The sequence below is a fragment of the Lacerta agilis genome, chromosome 8 (assembly GCF_009819535.1).
Source record: "Lacerta agilis isolate rLacAgi1 chromosome 8, rLacAgi1.pri, whole genome shotgun sequence".
NCBI lineage: Eukaryota > Metazoa > Chordata > Lepidosauria > Squamata > Lacertidae > Lacerta > Lacerta agilis.
Genome location: NC_046319.1, coordinates 13,188,632 through 13,213,597, shown reverse-complemented (window position 1 = coordinate 13,213,597; position 24,966 = coordinate 13,188,632). Strand labels below are relative to the sequence as shown.

At 47.3% G+C, this 24,966-nt stretch overlaps 1 protein-coding gene across 4 annotated transcripts in view; it reads right to left on the bottom strand.

Moving 5' to 3' along the window:
* Positions 1 to 24,966, bottom strand: part of CASZ1 (castor zinc finger 1) — a 310,573-nt gene that overhangs the window by 154,378 nt on the left and 131,229 nt on the right. Inside the window, exons 1-2 of one of the 4 annotated variants that reach the window (XM_033156199.1) lie at positions 16,061 to 16,130; positions 6,310 to 6,374 (exon numbers count right to left, since the gene is read on the bottom strand). Coding sequence is in view for 2 of the 4 variants with exons in the window: in XM_033156195.1 (XP_033012086.1) it covers positions 6,281 to 6,284 (4 nt within the window). In the remaining 2 variants the exon portion in view is untranslated. Of the gene's footprint in view, positions 1 to 6,280; positions 6,375 to 16,060; positions 16,131 to 24,966 lie in introns of those variants that run through there. The other 3 variants (XM_033156195.1, XM_033156194.1, XM_033156198.1) reach the window with 3 other exon arrangements.

Here is a 24,966-nt window from a genome sequence, read left to right as displayed (position 1 = left end):
AACAAATGAAAGCGGGGGAAGAATCATGTACACTACCATGGAGGAAAAGGTGGGATATAAATGCAATGAATGAATGAATGAATGACATCACAAGTCTCCCGTGCTCCTCAAAATTTTGCCTACCACAGAGTTTTGCCCAGGGTAATGCTTCAAGGTGATTCCACCCACAGACTCCTCTTCCCAGAATGTCCCCTGCTCAGTCGAACATCCCATCCCAGCTTGGGGAAGAGACGTTTTAAATATAAAGAGAAAAGCTACCCTCGCATTTACGGGAGATCTTGGCAAATTTACCATCATGTGGGCTTCCAGTTGCTCTTTTATACGTTTTAAAACATTGTCAATAAAATATCTATCTATTGGTGCCAGGAAACATTATCATCCTCACCACCGTCGTGAGCTGTTAGGGCTGCCTCTAAAGAAGGGCTTAGGCAGCCCTTGCAGAACGCAAGTGCAAGCACACTTTAGAGTCTCCACAGTACTAAAGGGGACCCGGATTTAATAGGGAGACAAACCACGTATGCACTGCCCAAGCCCCTCCACGCTTCCCCCCACCCCAGACCAAAAAAATGATGGAATGATCAGCTTCGTTTCCTGCTTTTGATCTGGTTTCAGTTTACGCTCTAGGCTCCACCTGCATTTTTTTTTTTAAAAAAGCAACAGAAGCCAGCTCTGGGCGAGTTCCCGCAATTGGTTGCTTTGGTTTTAACAGACCCTTTCAAAAGAACAATTAGATGCTTAAGGCAAAGAGCATCCAGAATCCTGCCATACAGTGACCCTCCTGAGTAAGAACAGGAAGAGCAAGGCCTTTTCCTGTTGTTCATTCCCAGTATCTGGCTGTCGGAGGTAGAGTGCTGCTGGACATGGAGGCTCTGCTCAGCAATTATATGTGAGCTGTCATGAATGGACTGGTTGGTTTCTAGGACCATTTAAATAAAACAACAGCTGAGGCTGCATGCACACCATATTTACAGCACATGCCTTCCCAAAAAGAATCCTAGGAACTGTAGTTTAAGGATGCTGGGAATTGCTGCTCTGTAAGGGGCAAATAGCAGTTCTCAGGAATCTCTGCGGTAAGCAGGTTGCTTTCAATGCGCTTTCAATGCATGGTGTGTACACAAGCTAAGCAGGTGGCCATTTACTGCATTTATTATCTTGCTTTTCCTCTGTAAGACCTCACACTGGAATGCATAGTTCTCCCCAAATCAACTGTATCCTCATGGCAGCCCTATGAGGCAGATAAGGCTGCAAGACAGTAGACTGGATTGGGGTCACCCAGCAAGCTTCATGGGCAAGAAGAGTTTGAACCTGGGTCCCCCTGATCCTACTCCGATGCACTAACCACTAGAAGACACTGTCCACCGCCACATCTCTACTGCAAGCAGCCCTTCCTTTTGCCAGCCCTGCGTCTAGATTACCAACTGATTTCATCTTGAGTTTTGGTGTTATGTGAGACTGGGAAAAGCCCCCCTGTCCCAGCCATGCTTCAACACCATTCATAATTTTCTACGTTTATAAATATGCCCGTATAGACGTTTAAAATTTTTGCTCATGAAGACCTGGCCGTACAAATAAGGTGGACTCAGCCATCATAATACTCAGCACTTCCAGGGCTGCTTTGCATTTATACACCAATTCCCCCCCCCCAAAAAAAAAACACAGTCAGAGGTGCAAATGATACTCATGTCGTGCCCTTTCCATCATGCCTCAAACCAACCCCCTGCCCCCCACCCCACCACCACTCGTTTTCGGAAAGCCAATCTGTCAGGGAACCTGTTGGCAAAGGGGGTTTGTCGGCTGCTCCCTGTCCATTACGGCCCAGATTATAAGCATATTGCACAGATCTCTCTGCATGATGCCGGAGAAATCCAATACGCTGAAAGGTTAATGCAATCAATTAGGGTGACAGGGAAGTAAAGGAAGGCTTCCGAGTAGATGAAAAAGAAAGAGAGGGAGACTCAAAGGGCTCTCCGGTTGAGGGCAGGGGGAATATCTGGCATAGCTTCGTTGGCAGAGCACGAGACTCTTAATCTCAGGGCTGTGGGTTCGAGCTCCACATTGGGGAAAAGATTCCGGCGTTGCAGGGGGTTGGACTGTTCTACGATTCATTACGCAACACCTTTGCATTTCGCTCTTGGTGTTAAGACTTGCGCTACTGTTGGTTCAGTGTCAGTGCAATAAGGTGCCATTTTGGCAAAACATTCTCCGTATGCTGCTGTCAAATAAGACCCAGGAGAGGTACGTGGCAGAAACGGGGGAGCAGAGCCTTCAGAGGACAAGTGAACAATAAGATAGAAGGCCAACGAAAAGGGCGGCGGGGTGACTGTGGTGCTCATTCATTCATTCGTATTTGTTCTTCAAAAGCTACACAGGCACTCCTGCATTTCTTCAAAAGCTACACAAGCACTCTTGCATGCATGAGGCACTTCTTGGGCTCCACAGAAGTCAGGGCGGAGGGAGAGGAACAAACGACTCTTGAAGATAAAACCCAGGAACGAGTTCAGAAAATGGTGCAGGCGTTGTTGGGGAACAGAGGTGTCTTGCCCTCCCTAATGAGGCCGCAGGTACAAGCCAACAGTTGGCCAGGACCCTCGTGAAGGCTATGAGAAAACAAAAATGTAACCAATTATGACTGGGGGGGCAAAGAGATATCCCTCTGCACACAAGCACAGACTTAAGGTGAGGTACCTTAAGAAACTGTCTAGAGACTGCAACAAGGAGGTTGCTCTGAATTTATTGTGAAGAAGCCAGTGAAAACATAGAGGGGTAGCTGGCTGGGAAGGGAAGGGGAGAAGGCTAATTTCCCGATGAGCTTTTTCTGCCATGGGAGAGGGAGGCTGAGGAATCCTGACCCCATCCTTAGGGAGGGGCTCACATGGTCCCTGGAGATCTGAAATAGCTTTCCCAACTCTGACCAGGGCTGAGGAGTTTGCACTTGACACCCAACACAAAGTCCAAGGCATATTTTACTCGCCGCCCCCCCCCCACTGCCGCTGCTCTGGGATGCTCATGGGCTGAGACAGGGAGGTTGCAACACTGACCCCTCGGGACAAATTACGGCTCCAAAACTCCCTGCTACACCCTTCCTTATGCTCTCTGCTCAGTTGTAGGCAAGCTCTCTGGGGCTCCTTGGCAGTGGCAGACCCACATTTTGAGGGCCCTGGAGAATGAACTGTTATAGGGTCCCCTTTGCAAACCACAACAAGGTATAGGTAACCCTAGTTATCTTCTCCAATGGGGTTGTTCTGTGACAGATCACCACAATTTTATTCATTTTTTAAGAAAAATAACTACTACAACTCAATATTTTGATTAAAATTGCTGTACTGGATTATCTCATATGTCAAAGTCACTGGTGTGAATAAAGATTTCCTACGCCTAATAGTTTTCGACTTGTGCAACTCTAATTGGGTCTACTGATCTAAAAAAAAATTAAGAAATGTGGACTTTCTGGGGCCCCTCTGGGATTAGGGGCCCTGAAGCTTAAACCTCATTCGTTTCATAGTAGATCCACTCCTGCTCCTCAGACCTAGTGGAGACATCTCAAACCACCTGAGACGCCAAGTGTGGAGATCTTGGTTCAATGGAGGCTGGGGGGAGGGGGGGGAGGGAGAGAAGAACCAGCAGGGGGTGGGGGCTAGAAAAACAGGGGGCAGAACACAACCTCCCACCTGTTCATTGTGGAGTGCAACCTCCCTCACATCTAGTTTAGTGCCAAACTGTGCTACTGGCAGGGCCAGGAGGCCGGCGTCTCCAAGCAGGACAAGAGAGAGCAGAGGAAGTTGCTGTATCCTGAGTAAAACCTTTGGTGCAGCTAGCCATGTGGACTCCCAGCCCCTCTTGGGGACACCAAGGATGGAACCTGAGACCTTCCATATGCAAAGGAGGCTCTCTACCACTGACCTACACCCCTTCCTCAAATGGTACGTCCCACCTGCAAAATGAAGTGGTACAGTCTGCTCTACAAACATAGGACGTTGCCTTGTCCTGAGCTGGACCCCTTGGTCCATTGAGCTCAGCACTTTCTACACTGACTGGCAGCAGCTCTCCAGGATTTCAGACTGGGGTCTCTCCTAGCTGAAGGGGACCTTCTGCATGCAAAGCAGATGCTCTGAGAACTGAGCTGTGGTGACACAGCGATGCAGCAAGGGGGGGCATGGAGGCCAGAGAGGGACGGAGGGAGGGAGGAAAGAGCTGTAACCAGGGTTGTGAAGCATGCAAAGGGAAGCATCTGTCCATCCCTTTGAAGGCTCGAGGCAGGGTGCTCAGGGGGTGACCTACACTGTGCCTGGCTGTGATCGTGTTTCAGGGCCACTGCCTGCCGATTCCAAGACAATGAAGGGGCACCTTTGAAGTTGGAACGAGAGAAGCCGAAAAGCAAAAATACATGGAGAGATCTTATTTGAGAGGGAGAAGTGGGGGGTGTGTGTGGAGCGAAGGGGCAAGCGGGTGGGTGGAGAGGTTGTGCAGACAAAGCAAAGAGTCAGGTGCCCAGTGGGGTGCCCCGAAACCAAAAGGGACAAAAAGGAAAACAAACAGTTTATAAGCGGGGGCACTTGCTGCCTCTGTCTGTGTCTCCCCCCTCCCTCTGCCAGCCACTTCCATACAAACCCCGCTGGCTCCAGAGAGGCCCATCCCGTCAATGATGGATGGATGTGTAAGGCTGGCTCTCATTCCTCGCCATGTTGCAGCAGAAATATTTACATAACATTGGCCTTCCACCGGTCACCTCTGACACTGCGGGGCCCAGCTCTCCTGAGATGCTCAGCTCGGGGAGAAGTGGGGGGAGGCACTCGCTCTGCTGGCACCTGGCTAGAGTTGAGGGGTGACCAAGAAGGTAATGCCATCTGGGAAAACCTCAGTTGGTCTCAGTTGCCTTGTGTGTCATTCTCAGGATGTGTTGCAACTAAAGTTTGCAGAGTGATTACAGAGTTGGCAGTTCTTGCAAATAGGGACGTCAGGGCATTCTGCTGAAAACGGGAATGAGAATTGCAGAGTTCGCTTATTCGTCCCGGGAATGAAAATCAATTCAGCGAATACGATTGGTATTCACTTATTGTTGCTGCATTCTGTCCCCCAAAACTGAAACTGATTATGTTCCCCCAGCTCCCAAATTTTTTATGTGTTTCCTTTGCACAGATAAGAATGGGGTGGAACAACGTAAAGACAATGAAACTTAGGCCAGTTACATAACTAATTACATAAATTATATAATCTTGCCACAACAGACTACAAGACAAATGTTGTTTTTGGTGGAAGACAAACTGCAGCGGAAAAGAAACAGTGCTGCATGCGACGACTACAGGGTAGAATGGAAAGCGATGCCATATTCACATTCCTTCACTTTCCCCCAAACTGTTTTTGTGTGAATGTGCATCATTCCCCCCCACACACACACTTCCTGTGCAGGTATATTTGACAATGCAAGCTGCTTCCCACCATCAGCAGAACCGAAAGTGCCACTTTCTAGTCTGACATTTACTAGCTCACTTTATGAGAACCAAGTGTGAAATTTGGCATTGGCCACTTTTAGAAAATGGAACTTGGGGGAGGGCCGAGAGAGGGAAGAGTGACAAAAGGGGGACAGTGGTTATTTGGACAGGTGACGATTGCAAAGCACCCAGGTTTCCATACTGCCGCTCCATGACAATTTGTTAGGAAACAAATGTTTCAGTGACAAATGTTTTGACCTCAAGTTGTATGCCCCCCCCCTTGCACAGTCTGGATGGTGATTGTGCGGATGGCATTTCTCACATTTCCCTTCCCGTGAGAAAGCTCGCTTTGGCATGGATGCGTAGCATGAACAGAAGCATATTATGCTACCGCTGCACTACGGATGGTTGTTCTGCCACATCGGGCCACCTGTAAACAGAAGAAGCTGCCTTGTTCTGATTTAGACCTTTGACCTGTTTACCATTCAGACCATTTTCCACCATCCATTTACGCTGGAGAAAGTGGAGGCAACACACTTTGCAGGGGGTGCGCCAGCGCCTGATACTTCCCTGCGTCGCTAGCTGTGAGTCTTTTGCTACCAAACTAGGCCAGGCTTCCTCAAACCAGGCCCTCCAGATGTTTTCAGACTACAATTCCCATCCCTGACCACTGGTCCTGTTAGCTAGGGATCATGGGAGTTGTAGGCCAAAAACATCTGGAGGGCCGAGTTTGAGGAAGCCTGAACTAGGCATAAAACACACAGACAAGACCAGCCACATGGACGGGAGCAACAAATTGCCACAGAGACAGAGAAAGGTAGGAAAAAAAGAACCCGTGTGGGCGGACATACCCATTTGTGGTCTTGGCAGTCTCTCCTACCTTTCGATGACCAGGAATCAGATTCCGCTATTGGGTTTATTTTAAAGCTGTGAAGTCACTTCATCCTGAGGAGGGGAAAATGAGATAGAGGTTACTGCTGCTAGCACTCTATACACTGAGGCAAAGGAAAATGGGTGGGTTTACCATTGCAGTAGGCACCCCCCTCCCCACTCTGGGCTTTGACTTGACCAGCGGCACCTTGGTGTTAATATTATTATTGCTGGGAGATCCACAGGTAGTTCACAGTCAATTCATCTGGCATGCACAGAATTTGAGTACGGTAGCTTTTTTAAAAGTTAACATCTTTTAGGTTCTGCCATTTTATTGTTCTGTTGACCCTCTGTCATTTTAATGATCTGCTCTTTCATTGTATTTTATGGTTGTATCATTATGCTTTTAAAAGCTGCCCCCCCCAGTATATGCTGTCTTGAATCTGCTTTGCAGAGAAAGGTGAGATAATATGCATATTTATTATAAATAAGGTATGAATACAGCGGTTCTCCCGGGCAGAAGGAGCTGGGCAGAGTGCCCACTTCAGATGTTCTTGCTGGAGCAGCACACAGTCTTTATTCTGGTCCTTATCCGAAAGCTGCGTTTGGGGCAAACAAGCAGAGAAGGCTCTACCCTTGCATCTCTATTGCCTGCTGGTGGCCTCAACCCCAAAGGCATACTTCAATCAGAAACAGGATGCACCCATCCAAGTTCATAGGGACTAGAAACTTTGGGGGGGGGGGTTCACTTAACCAACCCCATCAGCAGAAGCCATAAGGACTGGCACTTGCATTGGAGGGTGTTCCCCACTCTGCAGCCCTCGCAATTGGCTCCCACAACAGCGAATGGGGACAGGAGAGAGGGGAATGAATGGAATAGCAGCTAGAGGAGGAGGAGGAGGAGAGGACAAAGGGTGAAGAAAGAGCTGTGAGCAGAGTTGGAACCCTTTCTCATTCTCTAAAGCCCTTGCATCTGGAACAGGGTCTAGAGAGTGCTGCTGAATGGGGGGAACACAGCCTGAGGAAGTACCAGCCACTTTGGGCCTACTCATAAAAAAGCAAGTGAGAGACTAGGGTGATATCCAGTTTCCAGGAACTCTTCTCATTATTAGACTTTTGTGGTGAGCTGAGTGTTTGTTTGGACCCTGGGTGAGAACCTGGAGGGTGTGTCAGAAGGAAAATTACTCGATATTGATCTCTCTATATTAGTAACTTTTTATTAATGTAACATTTTTATATGTGACCTTGCATTTTTGCATTATTTTACTTAACCTGCTGTCGGGTTGTTGTTGTTTCTTTGTACACTGCTCAGAGATATTTTCTAAATATATTAAGCGGCACAGAAGTAGAAAAAAAGAAAAGAAAACCCGCACAACTTTGAATTTCACCCTTTGGGTTGTATCCAATGCAAGTCCTGCTTGAAGTTGCCTCGGTGAAGTTAGTAAGCATGGCTAACTTAGGTCCGTTAATTTCAATGGTTCTGCTCTCAGTAGCATATAAACCCTTTGCTTTTGAAAGGCATCATGTTCCACACAGACCCCTTAGTTGGTGCAAGGGAATAATGGGATAGCCACTAGGGTTGTTGCACAAAGAGGAAGAGCTGTAGCGTACTCACCACTGACATGGGAGCACAAGCGGTGTGCAACAGGAGCACTGACTCCTGAACTTAATGTGGGGGTAAGTTGCCACAGTTTGAAAAGACAGGTGGGGTGGGGAGCAGGAAAACCCTCAGTTCTGGCCACCTCCTCCCTTTTCCACTCCGCTCTGCATCCATCAGGAGTGCTCTTGCAAACCTTCATTGCTGTAGGACCTGCACAACATGGGGAAGAGCTGTAGCTCAGCGGTTAGAGAATCTGCTTTGCGTGCAGGTGCTCTCAGGTTCAATCCCCAATGGCATCTCCATGTAGGTCTGGGAAAGCCTCCCTGCCTGAAGCCCTGGAGAGCTTCTGCCAGTCAGTGTAGGCAAGACTGAGTGACTGGGGCAACCCAGTCAGATGGGTGGCATATAAATAAAATACTACTACTGATAATAATTACTGACCAAGATGGACCAATGGTCTGATTCAGTACGAGGCAGCTTCCTATCTTCTCAGTTCCGAGCAACGTAGAGATTGAGTGTCATTCCCCTTTCTACACATGGGATAAACTTGGGCATACTTAACTAAAAACTGGAGGGAGAGGGTTGGGTGAAGAAATATGTAGAAAAACAACAACAGTTGCAGGGGAGGGGGGAAACCAAACAAAAGCACAACGCAAAGTAAATTGAATTATTTAAAGCCATATGTTCCAAAAGTGTGACAGAGCCGAAGGAAGAAAAAAAAAGGCAATATTGTGAGACTTCCGGGTGGGGGTCTCCCTATACTTGGCGGGGGGCGGGGAAGAGACAGAGATGGTAGAACCAGCTGGTAAAGAAAGCAGCTGGTAGCAGGTTTCCTACTCCCATTGACAGCGGGAAGCTATGTGCTCCCCCCCCCCCCGTTCCATATTGTATCCTCCAACCAGCTCATTTGACGTGGCTTGGGATGACTCTGCCCTGGCAGAGAACAGTGTGTGGGTTGCCTTGGCATGGGCCTGTCACACTCCTTTTGCAGGGCAAGGCTCTATATTCTGCACAGCAGGTTAGAATCATAGAATTGTAGAGTCGGAAGGGACCCCAAGGGTCATCTAGTCCAGCCCCCTGCAATGCAGAGCAGTTTGCTCAACATGGGACTTGAGCCTATCTCCCTGAGATTAAGAACCTCATGCTCTACCAGCTGAGCTTGGAGCAAGAAAGGCTCAAACTCCTCCCTCTCACCTAGGTGACAAGACAATTTGAGGCAGGAATGGTGGGGAGGTAAAGGGAGGAGAGGCTGAGGGTGGTGGTCTCTATTTTGGGAGGTGGGGTAGTTTTTAGTGGACACTCAACACACCTCTGTGCCAGAAAAGCAGGGCTGACCCAAGAAATTTTGATAGAAAGCAGCAAGGTGCCTCGTACTGAGTCAGGCTATTGGCACTAACTGCTGAGCCATGGCTGTTCTGATCATTGCTGCCTGGGTTAAAGAATAAGATGATCACACACACCACTCTGGGTGCCAAGCTAAAGGGGTGCAAAGTTGAGAAGATCAAATTTGGGGCGCTCAGTTTTGGCCTTGCTCGTTATGAAAGGTTTTATTGCGGCCTTGCTCGGGTGTGAAAGGTTTTATTGTGTGGGGAAGGTGATGGGACGGGGTGCCATCTAGTCCAGCATCCTGTCCTGACAGTGACCACCCAGGTGCCTGTGGGGAACCTTTTTTGCCATTTCCAGCAACTGGCATTCAAAAGGATTACCACCTCTGAGACAGAGCGCAGCCATCGTGGCCAGTTAGCCTTTCCCTCCAGGAAAAGCATTCCCCGGCCCCCAAAGTGTTGCCCTGTAAGCGCAGCTAAAGCCATCAGAGAGCAGTTGGCAAAAAGTACTCTGCACGTGAGCAGAGGTACCATCACCACCTGCTTCACAACTTCACGTCTTCGAGGGGAAAGCCCCAGCCCTTTGGAAAGCAAATTCTGGTGCTGGTGAAGCTGCCTTCACATCTCTTTCCTCCCCGCCTCTGCTCCGCCTTTGACTCTCGCCTCTCCCCCCTCTATCCCTGCCTGCGAGCAGCCGTCTTTCTCCCCGCAACCGCCCACCCCGTGCTAGACTGGGTGGGTGTTGTTTTTTTTTAATGGCCCAGCAGCCCCCTTCTCCCCCCTCCCACCCCTCCATTATTTTGGCCGCGGCTTATCAATGATGCAAGAGGAATAACGCCAATTTACTTAGAATGTGTAATCCCCCCAAATCAGATTGGGGGATTGCATGAGGCGGTCTGACCTTGCATATGTCTCCATTAAAGCCACCCAGGCCTACGCTTGTATTCTGTGTTCCCAGCACATATTTAGACAGATAACGCTAATTGTACTTGACATGTCCTCTTAAGGATGGACTCTCCTCCTCCTCCCCCAGCTCTGCCTGACAATGAGACAGCCTCGGAAGCCAGGATCCGCTCTGTATCTGCAGGGCAGGGCACAGCTCAGAAGCTGGGGTGGGCGGCAGGGCGAACAAAAAAACACAAAAAAAAAATCACAAAACCGTTTCATGCAACAAGGGCTCCCAGCCAAAGCTCCTCTGCCAACGCACCACCGGGCACCCTCAATTAATGCTTCAGAAAGGGGGAGGCTGCAACAACTCCCACCCCCACCCCAAAACAGAAAAAAGAACCCAGAGGAGGGGTGGCTGGGTGGGGGGGGGGAGAGAGAGAGAGAGAGAGAGAGAGAGAGAGAGAGAGAGAGAGAAGAGAGAGAAATGCATGTGTGTGTCCCTTTCTGGGGCAATGTTAATCGGGGATTAAAAACTGCTATTGTGGCAGACTCAAGTTCTCTTAAGCAAATGCACCCCGTGCTCCTTTGGAAAGGGAGAAATGTTAAAGTCTGGGGGTGTCGTACCGTATGGTGGGCACAAAGGCGATGGGACGGGACCCCCAGAGAAGACAACAGTTTAAGCTACCTAAGAGAGAGTGAGGGAGCGTGCAGGAAAGTTGTGTATATAACTTCTGGGGCAGTTAAAACCTAAAAGTCAGGTTAGGGGTCACCTGCCTTTAATACAGCCTGTTGTTCTGCCCCACACACTTCTCTGCCGCTTCAGGTCTTTCCTTCCCTGACTACTCACTCACTGGAATCGGGTGGTGGAGTTATTGTTTGGTTTCTGTGCCTGTTTTTATTACGTATTTTGTGTTTGTAACTTGCATTTATTTTTTTTTGCTGTGAATTGCCCTGAAATCTTTGAAGGGCGGCATACAAATTTAATAGATAACAATAAATAAATAAAATAAAATAAAATAAAATAAAATAAAATAAAATAAAATAAAATAAAATAAAATAAAATAAAATAAAATAAAATAAAATAAAATAAAATAATACTTTGTTGGATACTTCCCTGTGTTCCCTTCAGGCAACATCCCTGTGAGGTAGGTAGGCCTGCTGTTACACATATTTTACAGGTAGAATTCAACACTCAAGCTCCACGAACTCCTTCCAACACTAAGCCTCAAACACTCTTCCCCCTCTTCGCCCCTCCCAAAAGGGGATGGAACCACAATAAGAAAACTGGAGGCGCCAGAGAAATCCAACCCTCAAAAATATACTGAGAAGCTAATAACTGTAATAATGAAAACTGTAATGTTGCATTTCCCCAATTATATTGTGACAATACATTACTGCTTTTGCTATTACGGTTATTATCTCCCTGGTACTTGCGCCTCCAAGTTTAGGCCTCAGATGTGGAAAGCTCAAAGCGGCAATACTAGGAAGGAGTGCCTCTGAGCATATGCACAAAGCACCCTACCACCACCAGTGCGTAAGCAAGGCCAACTCCTTGCCATGTCGGGGGGCGGAGGGAGATGTCTTCCACATCAATGCTCAAACTCTGTTTTTAAAGAAGAAAGAAGTAACAGAAACAGCTTTTAGCCTGGGTTCTGTTATTGCTGCAAACTCCGTGATTTTATGAAGCTGATGGAAGAGTCTTAAGAGAGGAAGAAAATAGCCTTGATAGGAAAAGGAAGGTATTGCAACCACAGGGCTGTGCCTGCCCTGAGAAAACACTTTCAAATTTATCTCTGCAGTCTTAGGGACTAGAAACTTGGTCTTCTTTTAAACAAGCTCTAGAATATTCAGGGTGCTGGGTTTCTGTGCTCTGAACCAGAACCACGCCCCGTTTATCTTCTGAAACCCCTCGGAAGGCAAGGTGCACTGCAAAACCGCAGTTGTGAAGTCCTCACTCTTGACTCCAGAACCCACCGTGGACTGGAAGCAGAGTCCTTTCTGCATAAATATTTATTCTTTCTCTGGAACCCAGCTCCAGCTCACCAGACTCTTGTCAGAGCCAAGTCGCTTCCTTGGTCTCAGCTGCATTGCTCGGAACAGCCTTGACAAGGAGTACAAAACTTTTATTTTTGCCTAAGTGGACTTTCGGCCTTCCTCTCACCCCTCTTCCAATCCTGCCACCTCCTAATTTGACTTTTTCCAATATCTTTTCTCCAACAACCTTCTCCCACCCACCCCCCGCTCTTCTTCCTCCCCAGCAACTGCGCATTTATTAATTCATGAGGCACTAATTAGTTCTTTGTTTAATTTTGTGTTAAACAGACTGACCGGAATGATAACGACTTTCAGCGTTGCATTACGGTCCCCAACCGCCCCTGTTTTCTGACAACAAGGGAGTAGAGAGAGACTGGCGTGATGAACCCCAATTCCCTCTTCAGTTGCACTTCATTAAGTCAAAATGTGACAAGAAGCTTAGAGAGTAACTTTCAGATCGGATCACACATAACAATTCGGCAGGAAACTTTCCGAAGGGGGGTGGGGTGGGGAGGAGGCAGCGGCGGCGGCGCTTCTGAATGAAAGCTGGCACCCGTGCACAGCACCCTCGCCACTCTCGCCTTAAAGGAACAGCAGGCCCAAGCACACATGTGCACACAGAGGCGGATTTCTCCCCAATCACAGCCGGCAAAACTCTATCCCTCACCCCGGTCCCATTTTCAGATGATTTGGTTGGCTTGGCTGGGCATCTTTGGAAACTCGAGCCAGAGAAGTTCCTGACCTTGCTTTCAAGAGGTGCCAGGTGCTCTTGGGAGAGGCGCTCACATGCCTGAAGGTCTGTGGAAGCACGAGTGCAGAAAACCATGTGAATCCTGCACTGCAGGGCATCCAGATCCCAAACCGCCTTCTCCTTGCGTGCTCAAATGCCCGCCTTTCTTTCCTGGTTTAAGCAAACCACCTTTTGCTGCGGTGCCCTAAATCAGCTTTGCACAAACCATAGTTTACCATGACGCAAGGGGGGGGGAGGAGGAGAGGGCTGAAGCCCAAGTCTCATTGCACAAGGGCTCAACAAGGGATTGGCTCTTGTGCCTGACCCTAGGGACGTCTACTCAGAACTACACCTCGCTAACTTCAGTTGGACTTACTCCCAAAGAGGCAGGTGTATGCCTGGATCTTTGGGTTGTCCTGCAATAAACACACACATACAGTCAGATTCCAGCACCATGGCTTCAGAATCTGTTCAAGTTATGCTGGTGCCTGAGATGGCAAATCCAACACACAGATCCAACCCAGCAGTTTGAAAAACTCATCCTCCCCATTTTTTTGCTTCTTTTTGCTGCCCCAAATCTGTCCCCTTGAGGCAGATGCCTCCATTTGCCTCATGAAAGGGTCGGCCCTCCGTTTCATGCAGAGCTGTAGTTCTTATGAGCCTACCTTGTTCAGAATCTCCTTCTCAGGGCACTTGGCCTGTTAACTGAGTTCTAAAACTGATTTTATGCTTGTAGTCCCAGCATGCCCTTGGGTGGCATTTGACAACCTGGAGCCCTCCAGATGTTCCAAACCACAACTCCCACCAGCCAGCACCGTTACTGTGATTCAAACCCCCACCCCCACCCAGGTTTGGGGAAAGCTGAGCTTAAGAGATCTGTGTTAAAACAAAGTGTGCCAGAGACAAAGTGGTGGGCAGAACGGTTTTGAATACTTGATCCTGTTTCTGCAGTTTTCCAGGAACGGAGACGCAGCGGTGGTCAAACTAATTTTTTCCCTGCTGAATTTTTGCCTGTCATGCAGGACACGGGAGGGGGCCGGGGAGAGAAGACGCTGGCAATCTTAGTCAAAGCACTTCACTGTCATTAAGCAGAGTGCATTTTCCCCTCACTTTATGTGAAACAAAAAGTTGTTTTTTGTGGGTCAAAGCCCTACTTTATCAGATGCACAAGGCATTAGGGCAACCCACATTTCCTTGGGTGGAGGGTAGGAAAGATATATCCAGCAAACAACATGTTCAAAGCTGCAGAAGAAAGGAATCAACACATCTTTTGTTTCTGGGAGTTTCTTGGATGCAGGGCCCAATCCAAAGCCCTTAGCACATGTAGCTGAAGGAAGAATACGTACAGCATCTACAGAGCACAGGGCCTTGGTTCACTCTGGGGGAGCAGGCCCCTAACACCTTTCCCCTAGCTGTTCTCAGAAACAGTGCCTTGTCTAGACCCAATGGTTGGAAGGATGACAGGCTCCATAAAACTGTTCCCCACCTTTCCCTGGAGCAGGTGGAGCCAAGGTGCCAGAGCAAACTCTTCCGCATCCCAGGTTGGTCTCAACAAAACTCAGTGCCTCCCTTTCTCGGAGTAGGATTTAGTTTCATACAAGCCACATAAAGGAAGGCAGGTACCCGGAATTATAGCATTTGAGAGGGTCAAGCCTGTTGGGTCTCTCAGGAATATATCATATGTGTGTGTGCAGATACTCAAGGGACAGAGGAGATATATGATTTGGTTCGCCTTTCCATGAGAAACTACCTAATTTGCACTTCTTACTTGGACTGATACTTGAACCGAAACTCTGCAGTCCTTTGAAATTCGCACTTCTCTGAATCTTGTAATGCAGCTCTCCAATTGAACAGTATGGTCAAAAACATATACTTTAGGGGGAATCATGCATAAACCAGCATACATTACTGGAAAGAACATGCAAAAATGCTTTCTACTAAGGAAAAAAGTGCTTGCAAAAGTGCATACATCCATCAAAACTGCATGCAAAAATGCAATTATTAGGGGTATTATTATTTTTAATTTAAGTCTGAGGGGAAAAGAGAAATTGGCAGATACCAAAATGGACTAATTCATCCATCCTTAATAACATAAAAACACACACAGGTTAGTGTGACAAGGTCGAAGACTTGATATCTAGGCAGCAGGAAAACAAATGTATTGGGAGCAAAAGTTTCCCTAACCCCCCTTCCCCACTTTAACATAAATACATTATTACAATTTCTGAACACCAAGGTTCCATCTGGGACAAGGAGGTGGGTGGGAGGAATGGGATACTTGTTGTTTATTGTTGCATGACTAATAAAATGAAAACAACAACAAGAACAACAACCAACTTTTATAGTTTAATCGGACAACAGGTGGAGCATACATCTCTTTTTCTCTCACCTTTCACTCAAGACCAGCTGTACAGAGACAGTAATAGGAAAAACAGACATAATGTATGCCTGCACACACACACACACACAATCACTGCCCATTGGGGCAAAGAAAAATGAAAATGGTCAAAGAAGATGGTTCTTTTTGCTAAGAGGCAGGCTGGCCACTTTGCAGGGTGTCCACACTGAGTCAACTTGCCTCCAACTGGAACATTAGCCAGCCACACAACACTCAAACACAGTTACAAACAGTACGGAGGCCAGGGAAAGACAGAAATAAATAGGAACGTCAAACGTCCCTTTGCCCTGGTCAAACATGCACCGTAACCACTCCCCAAACAATTTGGCAACCTTGCTCCTGCTAATATGCTCTTGGGCTGTTTTAGCAAACCAATTAAGCGTAATCATTAATTACAAAGGGGGGGAGCATGAGAGAGAAAGAGGATATGAAAGACGTATGGAAAGGTGAGAGAAAGGCAAGAGTCTCAAAGCGGAACAGAGGTCAGGACGAGATGTGGGGGCTCTGACCAGTTCACTACACCCAAGACAGAAAAGCCCCATCGCCCCGTATCCAGGTGGGTGGTGCTTTTCAAGCCAAAGAAACACCCTCCCATATAAATCCCCAAACTGAAGGGTCTCCCTCTCCCCATAAAACTCCGCCAAACATTCTGTTGGTATCAGTTTAGGTCCAAAACAAGAAGCAAGACCCCATCAACAGGCCCACCTAACCTAAAGGCAGCTCGGACAGATTGAACAGAGCGAGATGGAGAGACGAGAAAGGCGGTCAAAGAACAGAGGTGCATACCAGAGCTCAGGAACGCTCTCCCTCCGTGACAGGGTAGCCAGCTCTCCTGGAGAAAATGCCTTGAGAAGAGATGAAAAATTGACTTTTTTTTTTTTTTTTAAAGAAAGACCCTTGATTATGCACACTTGGAAAACTGACTAAATTACTGTCTATCCCATCGGCTCCCCAATGGGCCTGGCACCCCCTGAGAGCTGGGGGCAGCTGTCAATGCATCCCATACTTCCTCGCCCCTCTGCTTCCAACCTCCATTTCACATATTTCTCTTTTGTTTTGTTTTGGGGGGTGGGTGGGTTTGTTTCACTATCCTTCTTGAACACACGCATGCTTCCCCCCTCCTTGCGCTCTTCCTCCCCCCCCCCTTAAAAAGTCTCAGGTCTGTGTCAGCCCAACGGACAGTGCGGCAGAGTGGGGGGGGGTGAGAGCGTCATGGAAACCGCCCCTTCCCTGGGCAAACATTCTGTTTGGCCTCCGCGCCCCGAGACCCTCTTTTAAGGAGCTGTCAGGACCCCAGGAGAGTGTCACACGACCTAAAGACCAGGCGTGACGGAGCCTATTTTCTGCCCGAAATTTGATTGATTAAAAAACTTTTTAGGAAAACCATGTTAAAGGACTGAAAAAAAAAGATAGAGGAGGAGGGTGAGGAAAGGGGGGGGGGAAGAGATGCATAAAACAGAAAGGACCACGGGAAGCAAGGATGGAATGGGGGGCAGGCAGGGAGAGAGGGGAAGCAAAAGCCTAACTGGTGGGTTTCCTAGGTAATAGCGCCAGGGGACGAGTGTCAGTTGTAGTTAAACAGCATAACCAGGCCGAAAAGAAAGGTCAAAGGAAGCATGAAACTTTACCACAACAGTGACTAAGATAATGAAGTAGCGGGGATGCCCGGGAAGAAGGGAGAAGGGAGGGGGGACCCGAAACACACTTTGTGCACTCCAGGTGACTGGCTCTGGCTATGTCTTGCTAACTGCCAGGGCTGCCTGGGAAGACGCAAGGGAATCTCTGTACGTCTCTAGTCTTCCATCATCATTGGTCACCATTAAAGGTAAAGGACCCCTGACAGTTAAGTCCAGTTGCAAACGAGTCTGGGGTTGCGGCACTCATCTTGCTTTACTGGCTGAGGGAGTCGACGTTTGTCCACAGACAGTTTTTCCGGGTCATGTGGCCAGCATGGCTAAGCCACTTCTGGCGAAACCAGAGCAGCACATGGAAACACTGTTTACCTTCCTGCCGGAGCGGTACCTATTTATCTACTTGTACTTTGGCCACCTCATGAGAAGAGAAGACTCCCTAGAAAAGACCCTGATGTTGGGAAAGATGGAGGGCACAAGGAGAAGGGGACGGCAGAGGATGAGATGGTTGGACAGTGTTCTCGAAGCTACTAACATGAGTTTGGCCAAACTGCGAGAGGCAGTGAAAGATAGGCGTGCCTGGCGTGCTCTGGTCCATGGGGTCACGAAGAGTCGGACATGACTGAACGACTGAACAACAACAACAACTTTGACGTGCTTTCAAACCGCTAGGTTGGCAGGAGCTGGGACCGAGCAATGGGAGCTCACCCCGTCACAGGGATTCGAACTGCCGACCTTCCGATAGGCAAACCCTAGACTCAGTGGTTTAGACCACAGCGCCATTGGGTTTTACCAATCAGAAAGGCCACAAAATGTCACAGTGTGGAATGGTGCTTCTCAGGGTTCTAGCTTGCCATGCCCTTTCCCGTGATACTCCATCCCATTCCCTGTTAGCCAGCCAGCATTCCACACCCACTGAGCATGTTTGGTCATTGTTGAGCTGTTCCTCATCCCTAAAAGTATTAAGGTAGTAGCCTGTGTGAATCCTACTTGGAGAAGACCTGTTGATGGATGTGACAAACTTAGGTCGTACTCAGAGAAGGACTTTTCTGGATATAATACTTTGGGCAAAGTTCAGGTGGAAACAGAGTAGCCTGAAAGCTAGTGATTTGCTCCAAAACAAACACAACTCTCAGATGAAGTGGTCCTAAGTTCTACAGCTAACCAATGACTGGTCTGGCCATAGTGACACATGCCTGAGTTACCTCTTCTTCAGATTACTGTAACATGCACTGTATGGGGCTGCCTTTGAAAAGTGCTCAGAAATTTCAACTGGCTCAAAGAGCTGCAGCCAAATTGTAGACCAGGGCTGTTTATAGGTAGCATATGCTTCCCTTATTAGAATAGCTCCATTGGCTATCAGTCAGTTTCCAGGCACAATTCAAAGTGCTGATTATGACCTATAAAGACCTATATGTCTTAGGTTCAGGCTATCTGAAAGAATGTATTCTCCCATACGAACTTGCCCAGGTTCTGAAGTCATTGGGGGCAACCCTTCTCTCAGTCCCGCCTCCCGCGCAGGCACACTTCTCGGTGGCTGCCCCTAGACTCTGGAACTCCCTCCCTGCAGAAACCAGACTGGTCCCCTCCTTGTTCTCCTTCTAATAGCAGGTGAAAACTGTTTTACTCCTGCAGGCTTCAGGGAACTGGCAGCTTTTAAGGAAAGGGCTTGTAATAGTGTTGTGCTGTTTTTACTATCTATATTTTAATAATTTGGTTTTTTATATTTCAATTCTATAATAGTTTAATTACTCTGTAACTATTATATCATATATATATAGAGAGAGAGAGAGAGTGTGTGTGTTTTCTGTATTTTATTTGTGTTTGTTTAAATTTTTGTGAGCTGACTTGGGTCTTGGGTTTTGAGGGTAAGTAAGTAAATATGTAAGTTAACTATTGACAATAGTTTGACAACTGGAACAAATTCCTTAGAGGGGAGTTATTCCAGCAGAAGCTGGGCGGCCACCTGTTGGGGATGCTCTAGAGCAGAGTTTCCCAAACTTGGGTCTCCAGCTGTTGTTGGACTACAACTCCCATAATCCCTAGCTAGTGGGACAAGTGGTCAGGGATGATGGGAATTGTAGTCCAAAACCAGCTGTAGACCCCAAGTTTGGGAAACCCGGCTTACAGCTTCAGATTACCTCCAACGGGTTGGACTAGATGACGATTAGCTCTGTTGGTAGAGCATGAGACTCTTAATCTCAGGGTCATGGGTTCAAGTCCTGCATTAGGTTAAAGTTTCCTACATTTAAGGGGGTTGGACTAGATGATCCTCACAGTGTCTTCCAACTCTGAAATTTTATGTTTCTGTGATCTCAAACAACCATTCCAACCCTATGGGTGGTATTCAACTAGGTTTTATTCAGAGCACACTCACTGAAATGAATGGAGCTAACTTAGTCATGTTCATTGTTTTCAATGGGTCAACTCTGAATAAAGCTCAGCTGAATTCCACCCTTTGATTCTACATCCAAATAAACCAGGGCGAGCTGTGCAGCCACTTCCTCACACACATAGGAGCCAACTCCCAGGGGCCGTGAGGGCTTCAGCCTTCACAATAAAATATTTAAGGGGTTCGAGCCTCCACAAAGTTAAAGGGTATTCCCATTCAAATGGTGCGGGTGCACTGCATCATGTGATCAATTATGCGGGGCGGGGCTTCCCTGGGCCACCACAATTTATTATTCAAGTTGGCACCTCCGTTCATACAGAAGCCCTTGGGGAGGTTTGCATGTCAACAGATGACAGTAAGGGCAGAACTGGGGATTTGCAAGGCAGATAATTCAATCTCTTAATCTTCCTCACACCCAAATGAAATAGCTTTCCAATAACTCCAGAACAGAAAGTTCTGTACTAGCCAAGGAAGGAACAGTACTGGAATCGGAGGCTTTACAAAATGCTCCTATACAAAACTTGCTTAATTTCATGGGTGCAATCCAGAGGAAAGCTGTACCCTCTTTATTGCTGATGGAGCCAACTGCTCTTGCTTATATGTTAGCATGACCTCTGTGCTTATTTCCTGGGGTGAAGGTGTGTTGCACCACATGACTGAAAATGTGGTTCACAACAAAGGCGAGATGTTGCCAACCCCTGGCTTAAGAAATCCTATCTTTTCTCCACTTGGCACTTTTCTCCCAGAAGGAAACCCACACCATAGTCTCACATGTGTATGTGCATCTGTATGCACGTGTGTGCATGTACCGGTATTTATAAAATGCGACGGCAAGATTATGTGTCATAGAACTGTGGTGGGTGGGAAACTGATTCATGGTTCTGCGACTTTGCGAATAAGCGCCTTCCCAGCAAAGCATTGGGTTCCATACTCTTAAGCCATCCAGAACTTTGAGCAGCATTTAAAAAGCAAGCTTTGGGGAAGGGGTTGCCATTCAACCAACTTTTACGCAGATTAGACTGACTGAAATAAATAGGCCTAACTTAGGCGCGTTCATTCATTTCAATGGGTGTACTCTGAGCAGGCTTGGCACTGAATTCCACCCAAAGGAAAATAAAACATACCCTCCAACATCCCTCAAATGAAGATAGGGACATTTCTCACTCCCAACTGACCCTCCTGGACTCCCCCCCCCCACAAAGCATTTCCTATTAGAAGAAGGGAAAGTGGTGCCACCACTTCAACAATGGGACACAGCACACACACCCTCCCCCCTTTAATCCTTTTGATCCCGACTTTATTTTATTTTATTCATAGGAAGATTCAAAAAAAGAAAAATACACACCAATAAATACATTTTAGGAAGGGGCAAGATTAGATGCGGACGCACAAAGCATTATTTTTTTTTTAAAGAAGGTTCTTTGCACTCTGCTCTGTTCTCCATTTCTTCCCACTCAGGGTGGCCCTCTGCCTGCCCCTCAGAACAGGCATATCACACAGGGCTGGGCTTCAGCGCCAGCAGCCTCTCCTCCTTCTCCAGCAGCCTCTACGAGCTGCCCAAGGGAGGAGGCCGGCAGCAGTGGCCCTGGGGAGGCAACAAATTGCAGCCGCCGATGCTCTCGGGACAAGTGCCAGCTCATCCTCTTCCCTGACCTCGGTGGCAAAAGCACTGGCAGGGGGAACAGGGATGTTCCAGGATCAAATCAGAAGCCGGGATGGCTTTTGTAATGCCAGGACTATAACTGGAAAATCAGGACACTTGTAGGGTATGAAATAGGCCCTCAACCAAGCCAGATCATTGGTCATCTGCCTGGAGATGCCATTTAAAAAAAATCATTTATGTAACCAAGCATTTCAGTTTTTAATATTTCAGTCTCTGGTGTTGCAGCTCCTTTGCTTCTACTCTTTTTGTGTCTTTGAAGTTTTGCTGTAGTTCTTGTGAAGTTGCTGTAGTTCTTTGCCTCTTTTATTGTGGTGCTTTGCCTGGCACATGGGGCACCTTAGACGGGCAGGTTCCTTGTGCAAACACATCAGGGCCCCATCTTCCCTACACACTGAAGGCCGTATCACGCCATGTAAAACAGTCCTGGCTTCCCCTAAAGAATCTGGGGAACTGTAGCATGTCAAGAGTGCTGGGAGTTGTTAGAGGAGACTCCCTGTTCCCCACACGGAGCGACAATTCCCAGAGTAGTTTAACAGTCAAGCCCTCTTCCTGGGGAAATCCAGGAACTGTAGCACCTTTAGCTACAGTTCTCAGAATGCTTTGGGGGAAGCCAGGACTATTTAAAATGGCATGATACTGCTTGAAATGTATAGTGCAGACGGGGCTCAGGTAACAGGCAAGCAGGGTGCAGTGGAGGGCAAGCAGGCAGGGTAAGGTCAATTAGGCAAAGTGTGCGTTGAAAAGGAGGGCAGCCAAGGGATTAATCCGGTTTACTTTTGGTGTCTTACCTGATGATAAATTGATGTGAACTGTATATTCATTTTCTTTTGGGATAGGAGCTCTCTAGTAAAAGCTTATCATCTTGGTATGCCTTGGAAGGAATCGTGTAATCCCCACCAAAATTAATAACTCCTAAATGAAAATTATCTGGGGTTGGAATCTGAGAGCCTAAGAGTGAGCTACCAGCTCCAATTCAAGAAGAAGAAGTAGAAGAAGAAGAAGAAGAAGAAGAAGAAGAAGAAGAAGAAGAAGAAGAAGAAGAAGAAGAGAAGAAGAAGAGTTTGGATTTGATATCCCACTTTTCACTAGCCGAAGGAGTCTCAAAGCGGCTAACAATCTCCTTTCCCTTCCTACCCCACAACAAGCACTCTGTGAGGTGAGTGGGGCTGAGAGACTTCAGAGAAGTGTGACTAGCCCAAGGTTACCCAGCAGCTGCATGTGGAGGAGTGGAGACGTGAACCCAGTTCCCCAGATAACGAGTCTACCGCTCTTAACCACTACACCACACTGGCTTTCCTGAGTATTTTCCATCTTGGGCCCTACAATCAGTAGGGGAGGACCTGGTGGGGGTGGTGGTTCCCCATATGAGGAATGCCCTCCCTGGTGAGGTGCATCAGCCCCCCCCCCCAATTATTGACCTTCAGGTAAAATTTTAAAACATTGCTCTTCACCCAGGCATTTGATGGTTGAAAGATACTGCTCCAGGCTACCTTGAAATTGTTATAGTATGTGAGTGTTTCTTATTGCTTTTAAATCATAGAATCATAGAATTGTGGGGTTGGAAGGGACCCCAAGGGTCATCTAGTCCAGTGTTTTTCAACCTTTTTTGGGCAAAGGCACACTTGTTGCATGAAAAAAATCACGAGGCACACCACCATTAGAAAATGTTAAAAAAATTAACTCTGTGCCTATATTGACTATATATAAAGTAATTTTTCAATTTTTCCCACGGCACACCAGGCAACATCTCGTTGCACACTAGTGTGCCGCGGAACAGTGGTTGAAAAACACTGATCTAGTCCAACCTCCAGCAATGCAGGAAACTCAACTAAATCATACAAGGCAGATGGTCACCCAACCTCTGCTTAAAACCCTCCAAGGAAGGAGAGCCTACAACCTCTCATGGGAGTCTGTTCCACTGTCGAACAGCTCTTACCCTCCATCTTTCATGTGACAGCTCTTCAGGCTATCCTATCTTCTCTCAGTCTCCTCTTTACCAGTTTAAACATACCCAGCTCTCTCAACCATTCTTCATAAGACTGAGTTTCCAGACCCTTGATCATCTTGGGTCACCCTCTTCTGCACATGTTCCAGCTTGTCAATATCCTTCTTAAATTGTGGTGCCCATAACTAGACACAGCATTCCAGGTGTGGTCTGACCAAGGCAGAATAGAGTGGGACTATTACTTCCCTTGGTCAGAAGGACACTAGAATGCAGCCTAGAATAGCATTAGCTTTTTTTTTTTTTGCTGCTGGATCACACTGTTGACACATATTAAGGTTGTGGTCTCATAAGACACCTAGATACTTTTCACATGTTTAATTTATTATTTATTATATCGTTTTGCCTCCTCGTTGTTTCATGCCCTGTGCTACTTTGGGAGGGAGAGCAGGATAAAAATTTAATAAACAAACTAACAAGTAATATAGTTTTGACTCAAAGCAAAACTCTGTCGTTCCTTGTGCATTTGGGAGAGAAAAACCATTTTGGCTTGCATAAAATTTTGAAAGGGAAGCAGCCCTCTCCCTCACCATCACTCCACAGCCCCAAGAGAGAGTAAGATTATTTTGGCTAAAACACTTCCTTTTCTCTCTTCCTGTATCACTACTTCAATCTAATATTCAAAAAGCAGAAAAAGACTGATGCAAACTTGCAAGGTGTTGTGGTGGCAGGGGGGACGCAGCTAACAGCCGTTTCAGCTAACAAAAACCTGGTCAGATCATGCTGACCTGCTACTTAGGGAATGAAACACAATGCAGCCGTTTATACAAAGCCGCGTTTGAAAAGAGATCTTTCCTTGCTGCTACTGTGGGAAGCTGGCATGTTTCAATATATATTTGTTAAACTTTCCCTCTCCCTAAAGTGAAGGCTCAGACTCACACACGTAAACACGCCTGCTCTGAGGCTGCAGCACAGAGGCTTCTCAGGCAATTGTAGAGCTCACATCCTTGAAAACAGCAATGCCATACAAGGTACTAGTCCACTTTAGTTTAATGTCTCAGCCGCTTATCAGGAAGAGAACAGAAGGCCTTCAAGTCAGAGTTGGCTTCATCGGGCACAGGGGCAGCCTGTCCAGCTTCGCCGCCTGAAACAAAATGGGGCCATGCCGCCTCCTGCCCTCCCTCACTGGTGCACATTACCACTTCTGCAGCTGCCAGAACACCCCCGTCTCAGTGAAATTTGGGGAGACAGGAAGCATTCTTTCATGGCCTTGCCATGTGTGCTCTCTGCAGGCTGGAATGCCCCCCTCTCACCGAACTCAAATCCCAAAAAATCCCAGGGACTGTGGTTGGTTCAGGGTGCAGGGAACTGTAGCTCTGTGAGCATCAAACTGCAGTTCCCTGGGGTGCTTTGGAGAGGGGGAGTTATGACTGTTCAAGTGTGATAAATATGCTTTAAATGCATGGTGCAGATGTGGCCTCTCCCTCTGAAGTGGGTGCCGATTTCAGGAAGAGGCATACAAATGGGCATCACTCAGGGATGGGGGCCCACTGCAAGGATCTTTACCAAGCTCCCTTCCTACCCCCCCCCCAAAGAGCCTGGACTAAACAGCACTTCTTCAAGTCTATAAAAGCTCCACTGCCCAGTTGCTAGGAAAGGGTTGCAATTCAGTGGCAGAGAAGGTGCCAGGTTCAATCTCCAGGTAGGAAACTTTCCTTGCCTGAAATCCTGGAAAGTTATTACTTAAAGGTTTAAAAACTTGCCAGATCTGCTGCTTCCTCCCATTCTGAGTCATAGGCCACTAGGGCGTGTCATTTTCTTTTTTTGGGGGGGGGGGAGAAACTTAATTTTTGCAAATCTATTCAGTCAGGGCTCATAAAAATATGTTTCTAGTTGTGAAGAATTCATACCTGCTATTATTTTTGTGACCGGGCAACATTTAGCTGGTTAAGTCTATGTCTGATCAAGAGACGCATAAACTGTTTTCGGGAAACCAAAGAATTTTAATTTTACCTGAAAATGTCAGGTAACACTAAATAAATTAATAGCAGCAGCAGCAACAAC